Source organism: Rhinatrema bivittatum, chromosome 12 (genome assembly GCF_901001135.1).
Source record: "Rhinatrema bivittatum chromosome 12, aRhiBiv1.1, whole genome shotgun sequence".
Taxonomy (NCBI): Eukaryota; Metazoa; Chordata; class Amphibia; order Gymnophiona; family Rhinatrematidae; genus Rhinatrema; species Rhinatrema bivittatum.
The window spans coordinates 53162474-53175587 of NC_042626.1; the positions used below are offsets into that span (position 1 = coordinate 53162474).

Sequence of the window (13114 nt, forward strand, 5' to 3'; positions counted from 1 at the left end):
CCAGTCTCGTCTCTCTCTCACACACATACCAGTCACACCCTCAGGACCAGTTTCTGTCTCTCACACACCAATCTCTCCCCAACCAGTCTCTCTCTCTCTCTCTCACACACACACCATTCATCTCCCTGATCAGCCGTTCTCACACGTCACCTCTCTGGCCAAACTCTCTCAATCACACAATGCTCTCGCTCCCTCTTACACACAAGATTTCAATCACACACATGCTCTCTCTATTTCACTTACACACAAGCTCTCAATCACACACATGTTCTATCTCACTTACAAACAGGCTCAATCACACACATGCCCGCTCTCACAGCCAAGCCAGCCAAAAACATGCTCCATCTCTCTTGCACACACACACATTGACACACAGAAGCACTCTCCCTGTCTCACATACACATTACATTCTCACAGAAGCACCTTGCTTTCAAACTTCCAGCATTTTTCACTTTTACTAAAAGTGAAAGTGATGATCCCAACCAATAATAAGAAAACCACATTCCTATCAGAAGGCGAAATGACACCCTTCCTTCAGGTTCTGTCTTCCCAAGGGACAGCCACCCACACAGTACAGCTTCGCTTGTTTTATGCTTCCAGGCAATAAAGCAAGTGTCTTTCTTCAAACTATCAGTCGTATGATTATTCATGTGGGAGATATGGAATTGAAAGACATCCTTAGTCGGCTTCCCTTTTAAATAGGAAGATTCCAGTCTTAGTCATTTAAAAATATACATTTTCTAAAGGCTTAAAAAAAATAGCAAAACTGTTTCAGATTGGAACTATTCTAGCCTTCATGCTTAAATTATGCTTAAAAAAAAAACAAAACACAAAAACCCACCTGCCATCAGTATCTTAAATTTGTGATTTTGCTGAGATGAACATTTTAAAAACTTTAATTTTTTTTGCTTTAGTATTTGTCTCTACCCACTTTATGTTAAATTTTATTTTCCAGAAGAGGGATGCTTAAAATTTAGTAATTTTATCTTTCATCCAACTTTTCAAGAGTTCAGGTATATGTATTATCATATTTCATTTTTATAAACTGGCAGATTCCTCTCTCACATATACACACACACTCACAGAAAGAAGATCAGTGCTGAGACTTAGGGGGCCCCGCGGCAGGTAGCCAGCTCCCGACTCACCCTGCCACCCCGCCAGTGTCACCCTCCCAACACCCCCCTAGTGGTCCAGCGGAGGTCCCGGGAGCAATCTGCCACTCCCGGGGCCTCGGCTGCCACTAAGCAAAATGGCACCGGTGACCTTCAGCCCCTACTATGTGACAGGGGCTACCGGTGCCATTAGTTGACCCCTGTCACATGATAGGGGCTGAAGATCACCGGCGCCATTTTGCTTAGTGGCAGCCAAGGCCCCGGGAGCAGCAGATCGCTCCTGGGACCTCCACTGGACTACTGGGGGGGGGGGGGGGGTCAGGAGGGTGACACTCGGGGGAAGGCAGGGCGAGTTGGGAGCTGGCTGCCTGCCGTGGTGCCCCCTAAATCTCGGCGCTTGGTCTCCATCTAGGCGAGTCGAAGGCTGGCAGAATTTTGAAAGGGCACTTTTTGCCCTTTCAAAATTCTGCTGCCTGCCGCGGCACCTCCTAAGTCTCGGCGCCCTAGGCACAGGCCTAGCTCGCTTACTGGTTCCGCCGGCCCTGGGTATTCCAGTACCTCTGGGAGTGATATTTGTGGGTCAATTAAGAAAATCAGTACATCAGCAAATGCTGTGATTTTGAATGACGTACCTCTGACCTGAAGACCAGAAGTGTTCTTATCTGCTATGGCCCGAAGCAAAGAGTCAATGGAAAGTATGTAAAGTAGAAGGGGCAAAGGGCAACCTTGTCTTACTCCCCTTTGTGGAGTGAAAGGGGTAGATTTACTTCCGTTAGCTAGGATATGAGATGGATTCTTGTATAATAAAAGAGATATATGAAATCAGGTCACCCCTTAGGCCAAAGTGGTTCAAAACTGAAAATAAGTAATGCCAAGAAACCAGGTCGAAAGCTTTTTCAGAGTTGAAACTTACTATAAGTGATGAGATTTTCTGTGACTTGCAGTAGGCCATCGCTGTGATAAGTTTAGTAATGTGTGTGGTGGCGGAGCGACCTTTAACAAAGCCCACTTGGTTGTCTAATATAAGGGAAGGGAGTACTACGCTAAGCCTAGTGGCTAAAACCGTGGCTAATAATTTGAGGTCGCAGTTTAAAAGTGAAATTGGCCTGTGCGAGGAGGGTTGTGACAGATCTTTACCCGGTTTGGGTAATACGATGATGTAGGCTTTGTTGAAATAATGCGGGAATGAGTTTTCTTCTAGCGCGGCTCTAAAAAATGAGCTCAGGGATCCAATCACCTGTGCCCCCAGAATCTTGTAGAAATCATAGGAAAAACCCCTCAGATCCAGGGGCTTTACCTAATTTGCTGGATTGTACAGCGTTTAGGACCTCTATGTGGGAAATTGGGGAATTAAGACAATTGGGCCAAGATTTGTGGAATTGAGACCTTTTGGAAAAAAAAAAAAAAAAGTACTTCCTCCTCTTGCCCCCCTAATCTGTCATCTGTGTAGAGTTTTTCATAAAAGGAGCGCATTACGTCACAAATATCCAGCCCAGGAATTGTCCAGGTGTTTTGGGATGACTTCAGTTTTTCTACATGCGTTTTACGTTGTCGGACTCTAACCAAGTTTGCCAGAAACTTCCCCGTTTTGTTGCCATATTTGAAAAATGAGTGTTCATAAGAACATAAGACATTGCCATGCTGGGTCAGACCAAGGGTCCCATCAAGCCCAGCATCCTGTTTCCAACAGAGGCCAAACCAGGCCACAAGAATTTGGCAAGTACCCAAACACTAAGAAGATCCCATGCTACTGATGCAATTAATAGCAGTGGCTATTAGAGATGTGAATAGTGTCCTCGATCGTCTTAACGATCGATTTCGGCTGGGAGGGGGAGGGAATCGTATTGTTGCCGTTTGGGTGTTTAAAGTATCGTGAAAATCGTTAAAATCGTGAGCCGGCACACTAAAACACCCTAAAACCCATCCCCGACCCTTTAAATTAAATCCCCCACCCTCCCGAACCCCCCCAAAATGCCTTAAATTACCTGGGGGTCCAGCGGGGGTCCGGAACGGCCTCCTGAAATCGAATCGTGTTGTCTTCAGCCGGCGCCATTTTGCAAAATGGCGGCGCAAAATGGCGCCGGCCATAGACCAACACGATTCGACTGCAGGAGGTCGTTCCGGACCCCCGCTGGACTTTTGGCAAGTCTTGTGGGGGTCAGGAGGCCCCCCCAAGCTGGCCAAAAGTCCCTGGGGGTCCAGCGGGGGTCCGGGAGCGATCTCCTGCCACGAATCGTTTTTCCGTACGGAAAATGGCGCCGGCCATACGTATGCAAAATGGCGGCGCAAAATGGCGCCGGCTGAAGACAACACGATTCGATTTCAGGAGGCCGTTCCGGACCCCCGCTGGACCCCCAGGTAATTTAAGGCATTTTGGGGGGGGGTTCGGGAGGGTGGGGGATTTAATTTAAAGGGTCGGGGGTGGGTTTTAGGGTGTTTTAGTGTGCCGGTTTTCCCGCCCTCCCCCTTCCCCCAATTTACGATTTTTTGACGATAAATCGGGGGAATTGTTATTGTATCGTGGCCCTAACGATTTTTGACGATTTAAAATATATCGGACGATATTTTAAATCGTCAAAAAACGATTCACATCCCTAGTGGCTATTCCCTAAGTCAACTTGATTAATAGCAGTTAATGGACTTCTCCTCCAAGAACTTATCCAAACCTTTTTTGAACCCAGCTACACTAACTGCATTAACCATATCCTCTGGCAACAAATTCCAGAGCTTTACTATGCATTGAGTGAAAAAGAATTTTCTCCGATTAGTCTTAAATGTGCTACTTGCTAACTTCATGGAATGCCCCGTAGTCCTTCTATTATTCAAAAGTGTAAATAACCAAGTAACATCTACTGTTCAAGACCTCTCATGATCTTAAAGACCTCTATCATATCCCACACCCCCCCTCAGCCGTCTCTTCTCCAAGCTGAACAGCCCTAACCTCTTCAGCCTTTCTTCATAGGGGAGCTGTTCCATCCCCTTTATCATTTTGGTTGCCCTTCTCTGTACCTTCTCCATTGCAACTATATCTTTTTTGAGATGCGGCGACCAGAATTGTACACAGTATTCAAGGTGCGGTCTCACCATGGAGTGATACAGAGGCATTATGACATTTTCCATTTTATTAACCATTCCCTTCCTAATAATTCCTAACATTCTGTTTGCTTTTTTGACTGCTGCAGTACACTGAGCCGACGATTTTAAAGTATTATCCACTATGATGCCTAGATCTTTTTCCTTGGTGGTAGCTCCTAATATGGAACCTAACATCGTGTAACTACAGCAAGGGTTATTTTTCCCTATATGCAACACCTTGCACTTGTCCACATTAAATTTCATCTGCCATTTGGATGCCCAATCTTCCAGTCTTGCAAGGTCCTCCTGTAATATATCACCATCTGCTTGTGATTTAACTACGCTGAATAATTTTGTATCGTCTGCAAATTTGATAACCTCACTCGTCTTATTCCTTTCCAGATCATTTATATATACATTGAAAAGCACCAGTCCAAGCACAGATCCTTGAGGCATTCCACTGTTTACCTTCATTCTCTCCACTCCTTCCGGCATGCCCACTCTGTTGCAGATCTTAATATCATCCGCAAATAGACAAACTTTACCTTCTATCCCTTCCACAATGTCACTCACAGAACCGGTCCCAACACCAATTCCTGCAGCACTTCACTTAACACCGTTCTCTCTTCAAAGTAGGTTCCATTTACCATCACATGCTGTCCGAGAAAAAGCAACATCGGATCCTATAAACAAGCCTGCAAGGAAGAATTGGTGTGTGGCAGGAACTAAAAGGGTGCGGGTAACTTTGTCTCCAATATAAAAAAATGTGTGTAACCTGGCAGATCATTCTTAGGATCTGGGAATTGGAGCTCTCAATTTCTAATGCAGGCTCAGCCAGTGACTTTTTTAGACTAGGAGAGGTAAGCCACTTAATTTTCTATGAATATAGTTAGCTCAGCTGTAATCAAGAAGTAATAGACTTGCACAGTTTTTTTTCCTTAAGCTGACTGGTGTGCAGCAGATAAAGGATTTAACCAGTGCAGAGAACCTGGGATACCATCAGCAGCTGATGGCGTCCTTAAGGACTGCGGTTGGGCTGTACAGTTTGACTGTTCAGGACATTATAGTATCACAGGCCTATGAGAAAAACAATCTTGATTTCTTCAGATCCTGATGGTTCAGAAACTCATCCTTATGTTTTATTATTTGGCTCTCATAATGCTGTCTCTACTTGCGTTATGCACAGGCCTCTCTCTCCTCTCAGTTTACCTTCGCCCCCCTACCCCAGGAGAGTCTACTGTCTCAGACTTCCTCCCTTCTTCAATGCACAAACACATACATACCTATTGTGCCACCACAAAAGTCACATTTTTGGCGAGGCATTACAGGAACCTCCACAAAACTTGTCTCTTACTCTGGACCTACCACTGTGGCATTCCCACAAACACCCTAGCATTGCCTGTCTTCCAGTACTAGGCTGGAAACTCCCTTGCTAGTCTACCCACGACTCTGGGAATTTTTCCTTGTGCTCAGCATGGGCGAGAGACCCTTGATGGTCCAGGTATCTCACCATTCTGCATTTTGTAACTATGCGCACCCCCCGACCCATTTGCTTTATCTTAGCTATATCGCATTTCTTGCCGTACTGATGACCAATTTGCATCCATTGCCATGATGCTCCTTGCACACAACTTTCTGGAAATCATCCTATGTTTAAGTTGTAAGTTATACAGTACGCTCTAACAGGCCGATGCAATATTGGCATGCGTAAAATGGATGAGCGCCCACTCTCCTAATGTGCATCAAGCCACCTCTCCCGCGCACCCAATCTAATATTTAAATTAGCTGCTGTGATAAAAAGAAGGCGGTACAGGAAATTGTGCATCCCTAGCGTCTCCTTGGTATCAGGCGCCCAGGAAAGGTGGCTGTCAGTCGCAGATTAGGAAACTGATGCGCAATATGCACGTCCATTTTCTCCCACTACCTGGCCCAATATACACCCATGATATACATGGCCTGGACTAGGTATATTGAGGGTGTAATGGGCGCCCAGAAATCTCCCCCCCCCCCCCCCCAATTTTTTTTTTCATGGCTTCTGCTTTCTGTGGTCCCTCCTACTTAGTATTGCCTCAATACTAGTAGGAGGGATCACAGAAAGCAGGAATTTTTATTTATTTTTTTTACAATGAGCCCATGAGTGTGGTAGACCAGCAGGGGCTGGTGTAAAATTTGCTGCATTGGCCGCACAGGAAATTTTATGCATCGCGGGGATTAGCTAATAGCCTCATCTACATGTACTTTACACGTGATGAGCACTATTAGCTATGCTCTCAATTGTACATGCTAATCCCCGTTTTGCATTGGGGGTTATGGATGTGCATCCAAAACGTGTGTCCAATCACGTGTTGAGCCATGTGCCGACCGCAGCGCACGGTATTGCATTGGCCTATAAAACTAAAACCATGAAAGGTGCTACGCCGTCATTAAGAAATTACATTAGACTACCTGCGTGTCCCGAGACAAGGAAGATGATGATCGAGTACCGATCACATCTATTCCAAGTCTGACGAGAATTAAAACCCTTAAACTGTGCCATGTAAACGTGTCATTCTGCAAGGCATAAATCTCTGCCTAAAAAAAGAATGTGTCATAAGGATTAATGCAGAGAAGCAAGCCAGAAATAATGCTTACGTACAACGTTATAGACATCTGTGATGCATGGCCATTAGGAAAATGTACCCAAGAGCAGCCCCTGAATCAGTAATGTTTAACCCTTGGGAGCATAATTTGTCAGCTGTCAACCAAAACTGTGCACAGAATGAAAAGAAAGACCCCTGCAATAAGGAGCGAGTGGGTTGGTACTGGTTGCTCTACAGCAACCATATGCACCCTACGGGGCTTTACTACTATTAAAATGCTGCTGTTAAAACTGGTCCCTAAAAACACTCTCATCTGCATGCCGCTAAAACTGTTGACAAGCCGTGTTGATCCATGGCAGAATTAAGCACCGTTCAGATGGAGCTATATTTATTCCACACCTGTATGACTGCGACTCTATGCAGTCAAGCCGCTCACTGCTTTCCAAAATTATGTTTTATTAAAAACAATTACAGTAATCTGTTTTAGCTTCTTGGCTTCCTTATATCATGCTCTCTTTTTATCCCCCATTAATCTTTCCACCTGACCAGTTCAAGTGTCTACTCATCAACCAGGTGCTCTCTCTTCTTTCTGGTTCCAACTTATAACCCTTTTCTCTCTCTCTCTCTACACTAGGTTTCTGGGGGTCCCTCTGCTTCTGATGCCATATTTACAATACTCATCTCCTTTTTCCTATCCTCTTCTCCTGCTGTTTTCTCAATGAATTCTTAAAAACAAACCCCAAACACCTCACTCTGAGCATTATTTCTAAGTGGATGTCCTCACAACCACCTCAAACTGGAAGTGGGCAAAAGGGAGTCCCATTTTTTGTACTGGTACTACTGGACCACTCTACTTTTTCTTCCCCTCCTTAAGACCTTCTTATGCTCCCTCTCACATCGCATTTGCCTCTGTGTCCCCTCCTCCCCCGCCTCCAAAAGCTGCTCCTTTTTCCACCTCAAACTGCACACCCTGCTTATGTTTGAAACTTTGCCAAGGACCCGCCTTCCCTGTCATCCTTTCTGTTCATTGTACTTTAGATTCAGTTTTCCCGACCCATGGGTATTTATAAAGTGCCATCAATGTAAAGGGCAGCGTAGGCCGCTGAACACGTCACACCCTGAGATTCTGTCCTCTCTCTTTCAGAGCACCACATGTGTTCACTGGCTAGGAGTGAATGCATGCTGTAAACATTTTATACAGCTGAACTCATCCATGGTCGGACAAAAGCAGACACGCACTTTCCTATACATTATGGATACAGAGAGAGAGAGAGAGACAGACAACGAGGCACGGAGCCATCAGTGTGTGATACTTTCCCCTGCTTTATTTATTTTTCATTTTTAGCTGGCTGAATCATGAAGACCACTCCCCAACGGGTACCACCAAAACACACACCACATTTGGGTGTACATTACAATTTTCAAACAGTTGAACAATACAGAAATAAAATCACTTACAGCAGCTCTCCATTATTTAGGATGACACAGCCTACACCCACTCTGCTGACTACAAAGATAGATTTTCACAACCCTCATCTGCTGGCTCGCTGGGGCTAGGGCTTGCCTCTTCTTACTAAGTCAGTGCTTGAAGATGGCACTGGATGGGACACATGGTGGGGAAGTGACCTTGTCAACAGGACAATTTGTTGGATTACTGAGGAATAGAAATGTCTAAATAAATAAATAAACAAACAGTGGTAAGAGTGATGGGCTGGGAACCTGAATGCAAATCCTGGCCCTGACACGCACAGTGACCTTGGATAAGTCTATGCTTCTCTCATTTCCTTAGGCACCCATTTGGAGACTGTAAGCTCTTTGGGGGGGGGGGGGGGGGGTGGAAGATTCGTGGTACCTGTATACAATTTCTTGTAAAGCACTCTGCCTTATGGTATTATTTAAATGTTGAAATAAAGAAAATACATGTAATTAAAAAAACCCCACACAGTTAAGGTACAGTTCTCTAACACTTCAGTACTGTTAAATTGTGCTACTGAGGCAGGATTCTGCATGGATCTTTCACAGCTAGATCTACAAAAGGTCATTTTGAGTGCTCCTAGACACTGCCCCAATGCCACAGCGGGAGACTCGGTAGGTCAGAGTGTGAAGTGGAAGGAAGAAAAAAAATCCCATCATGTATTCAGGGAAAAGCTGTGTTCAGGACACGCTTTTCTTGGAATCCTCCTGAATTACCTGTTTTCATCACGACGTGCGTAGTTCCTCTTGTGATTTGATTAGAAAACACACTCTGGGTTTTTCTGGCAAACTTCTGCACCAGTAACTAGAAAAAAAAACAAACCAAAATATTAAGCATTTTTGAAGATTAAAGTCATCTGACTGTATATGTAAAAGCCTCTCACACATATATACTTACAGCTGACTGGTTATACTTACGACTTTTTATTTTCAGGTTTGACTCAAGTTTTTTTTTTTTTCTTTCTTTCTTGTTTAAAGTTATACGGTAGGGTTTTTACTCCATTTTACTTAAATCCTAAACCTATCGGCCCTTTAAGATTTCTTCCATTAATGGTCAACAGCAACAGAAAGCCAACCCCACACATCGGCAAGTGTGCGTTACACACTGCTGACCCGTGCACCCACTAATTTCCTGCCATTTACTATTAGATTTATATTCCGCTTGTTCAGGCTCTTCAAAGCGGATTATATTCAGGTACTGTCCTCCATGTCAGCCTTTATCAGCGCATTAAAAAAAACAAAACAAAAAAATCCCAAAACAACCCAAAAACCTAACAAATCCTTCACTGATAGTCATGATGTCTATAGTAAAATACTGAAAAATAAAAGTATGCTGACTTTCCACCCAGATGAGATGGTTTAAAATAAATGCAATCATAGGAAAAATGCACAGTGGGGAAACAGGTTAAGAAAAGAAAAATCCCCCTGATCCAGATATCACAGACCCTGGGGGGGGGGGGGGGGGTTGAAGGAGAGGGATTTCCAGTCAATGCACCACAGCGACACCTATGGATAAGATTCAGGGTGCGCATTACCTGCATTTCACCAGGGACCCCTTACCGAGGGCTGTTGAAATGGTTGGGTTAGAAAAGGTGGTAAAAGCAAGGGTGTTAAAAAAAAAAAAAAAAAAAAAAAAATGTTTAAAGGGGGAGTAAATCTTTCTTGGAAGCTGCGAACAAGGACTCATGTCCCAGTATGTGCCAGACCACTTCAACTGGAAATACCGAAAGCAGAAGGAAGTTTCTGGGATAAAACCCAAATTGACAAAATGGAACCAAAAAGATGTGCATGAGTAGGTCTGCCAGCCCTAGGAGCAGGTATCTGAGCTTGGAATTTAACCCAGCTCTCCTGCTGGAAGGTGTAAAGTGCTATGCTAGACAAACATCCATATATATATTCCCAAAGCGATACACGGCAATAAGAAAAGAGCTCCTTGTTGAAGTTAATGATATCCTGCATCATTAGTGACTAGATCTGATTAACTGCTGAAATCTCACCATGAAGTAATGTTTAGTCCAAACAGCAACTGCTGGAAAGATCATTTTCCTGCACGTTTCAGAATTCATCATGTGGAAGATAGCTGTTAGCAACTTTCGCAATAAATTTGCTGCGCTTCAGCAAACTTAGAGCGGCATCAAAAGGTTTTTTCCCCCAAAACAAAGTGAGAAGCTGCTCGTGTTGTCCATTTTGTGTGGTCACAAATTTAGCCGAAAAAATTGCTGCATTCTAAGATGACCTTCTAAGATGTTTTGAAGGCAGCATAAAGCATCTAAAAGGTCTGTATCGGCCATGATTATCAGCATGAGTGGAAAACATGGGAAAGACAGAGAGCTCTCTTGACGATGAGCTAAGAGGCTTAAGAGCTTTATGAGAAGGACTATTTACAACCCATGGGTTCTGCAATGGACCACCTAGAACCCATGCATTCCACCAGGCTCCCTTGCCTCTCAAAATACATTAAATTGGAGAATGAATACCATAAAACACAGCAGCACAGAGGATTCATATTTTGTCCTCCACTTCACACTTTGTGAGCAGTAATTAAGGTTCAGCAGCCATTTGGAATGGTTTTACATGAAATGAGTTGACTAGTCCAATTTCATTGACCAGGTGCCCACATCATAAGAAAAAAAAAATACAAATAAAAAGCAGAATCACAACTCTCAGTTGATTGGGTCCAAGGTAGATAGAAATGGAGAAAGAATGCCTCTTTTATTGGCTGTCATGGCCCCTCCATAAGTACATTCCAGGTGCACTGGAGGGCAACATAGCTAAAACTTGACACCAATCTAATGGACAGAGAATAAGCTTAGGTTGCCTGAAAGAAAACGATCTCCTTCCGTAAACCATGTCCTTCTGAGCAACTCTCCCTAGCATTCAACAATATTAGTGAATATCTCGACCTTACCAATCCAGATACTGCTCTACAGTCCTGGGATAAGTCCATCTCCAACATCGCTAATGCCCTCTGCCCCACCATCCACAAAACCATAACACCGACACGCACTAAAAAAAAAACCATGGTACACAAATGAATTAAGAACACTAAAGCAAGAGCTCCAATCCAAGGAACGCACCTGGCGTAAACAACCCACACCCTCCCTCAATATGGCTTACAAGCATACATTGCATACATACCGGCAAGCTATTCTCCTCGCCAAACGTGATTATTATGCAGCCAAAATCCATAACTACACTTTCAACCCCAACGCCTTATTCTCCTTCGTTTCAGATCTCACAAAATCCCCCTTTCCCTCCCCCCAAGATGAAAACAGCTTAGAGAAATGTGAGAAGCTTGCTGACTATTTTAAAAACAAAATCTCCAAAATCTTAACTCGGCTCCCATCCAACCCTGCCCCAACAGACCCACTACCTTTCCACAATGGAGGTACCCTCAGCTCCCTTGACCTCACCTCCTTGAAGGAAATTGAATCCATACTAAAAAAGATGCGACCAGCCACCTACACCGCAGACACCATCCCATCAAAAATCCTCCTTACCATTCCTACCGCCATTGCAAAACCAATAGCAGACATTATAAATTGCTCCATCACCACCGGCAAAGTCCCCGACCCCCTTAAGCTTGCTATTGTAAAGCCTCTACTAAAAAAACCCACCCTTGACCACAATGATCCTGCAAACTACAGACCCATATCGAATCTACCTTTTATCTCCAAAATCATGGAGAAGGTGGTCAACACCCAACTCACAGAATTCCTAGAAGAAAACAATATTTTACACCCCGCCCAATATGGCTTCCGCCAAGACCGAAGCACCGAAAAACTCCTACTCGCCATAACAGATACCATCCTTAAGGGCATGGACCACAGCCAATCCTACATCCTTGCCCTCCTAGATATCTCAGCCGCATTTGATACTGTGAACCATCAAATCCTAGTATCACGCTTATCCGAGATAGGCATATCAAACACAGCCCTATCGTGGTTCTCCTCATACCTAGATCATAGAATGTACTTAGTCAAACTCGATGACTTCGAATCCGCTCACATTCCCCTCACGCAGGGCGTCCCACAAGGCTCCTCCCTATCATCCACCCTCTTCAATATTTACTTACTCCCACTCTGCCACTTACTCTCTAAACTAGGACTGAAATTTTTCCTATACGCAGATGACGTACAAATTTTGATTCCCATTCGAAAATCCCTCAACGAAACCCTGCAGTACTGGGAAACTTGTCTGACCTCCATCAACTCACTCCTCTCCAATCTCCACCTTGCACTCAACACCTCCAAAACTGAAATCCTTATCCTAACAAATCAATCTTCCGACTCGATCCACCATATGATCCAAAACGCCTCACAAGCTCAATCACTACCACATAGCGTCAGAGACTTAGGAGTTTACCTAGACAACCAACTAAACTTGAAATCCCACATTAAATCACTGCTAAAAGGAGGCTTCTTTAAACTCCAAACCCTCAAAAAATTGAAGCCCCTCCTTCACGCCCATGATTTCCGCACCGTCATGCAAACCACCATGTTATCCAAACTCGATTATTGCAACGCCCTTTTCCTAGGCCTCCCAGCCTCTACTACTAAACCCCTTCAAATCCTCCAAAATGCCATGGCACGTATCCTAACAAACACAAGAAAATCCGATCATATCACTCCCATACTACAAAATCTCCACTGGCTCCCCATTGCATTCCGTTCCCAATACAAAACACTCACCATCCTACATAACACCCTATACAAAAACAGCTCCCCCTGGCTTGAAGATATGCCTCAATTCCGGCAATCGAACCGCCCCACCAGAAACGCCCTCGCCGGCACCCACCAAACCCCCTCACTCAAAATTGGGCACCTCACCGCCACCAGGGAAAGAGCCTTCTCTATCGCGGGCCCCTCCCTCTGG

The 13114-nt window shown here is 44.4% G+C and overlaps 1 protein-coding gene across 4 annotated transcripts in view; it reads right to left on the minus strand.

The window, feature by feature from the left end:
- The window catches only part of BRCA1 (BRCA1 DNA repair associated), a 218592-nt gene that overhangs the window by 33358 nt on the left and 172120 nt on the right, over positions 1–13114 (minus strand). For all 4 annotated transcript variants that reach the window (XM_029573187.1, XM_029573188.1, XM_029573189.1 and 1 more), the window contains exon 16: positions 8957–9044. In XM_029573187.1, coding sequence (XP_029429047.1) covers positions 8957–9044 — 88 coding nt within the window. The remainder of the gene's footprint in view (positions 1–8956; positions 9045–13114) is intronic.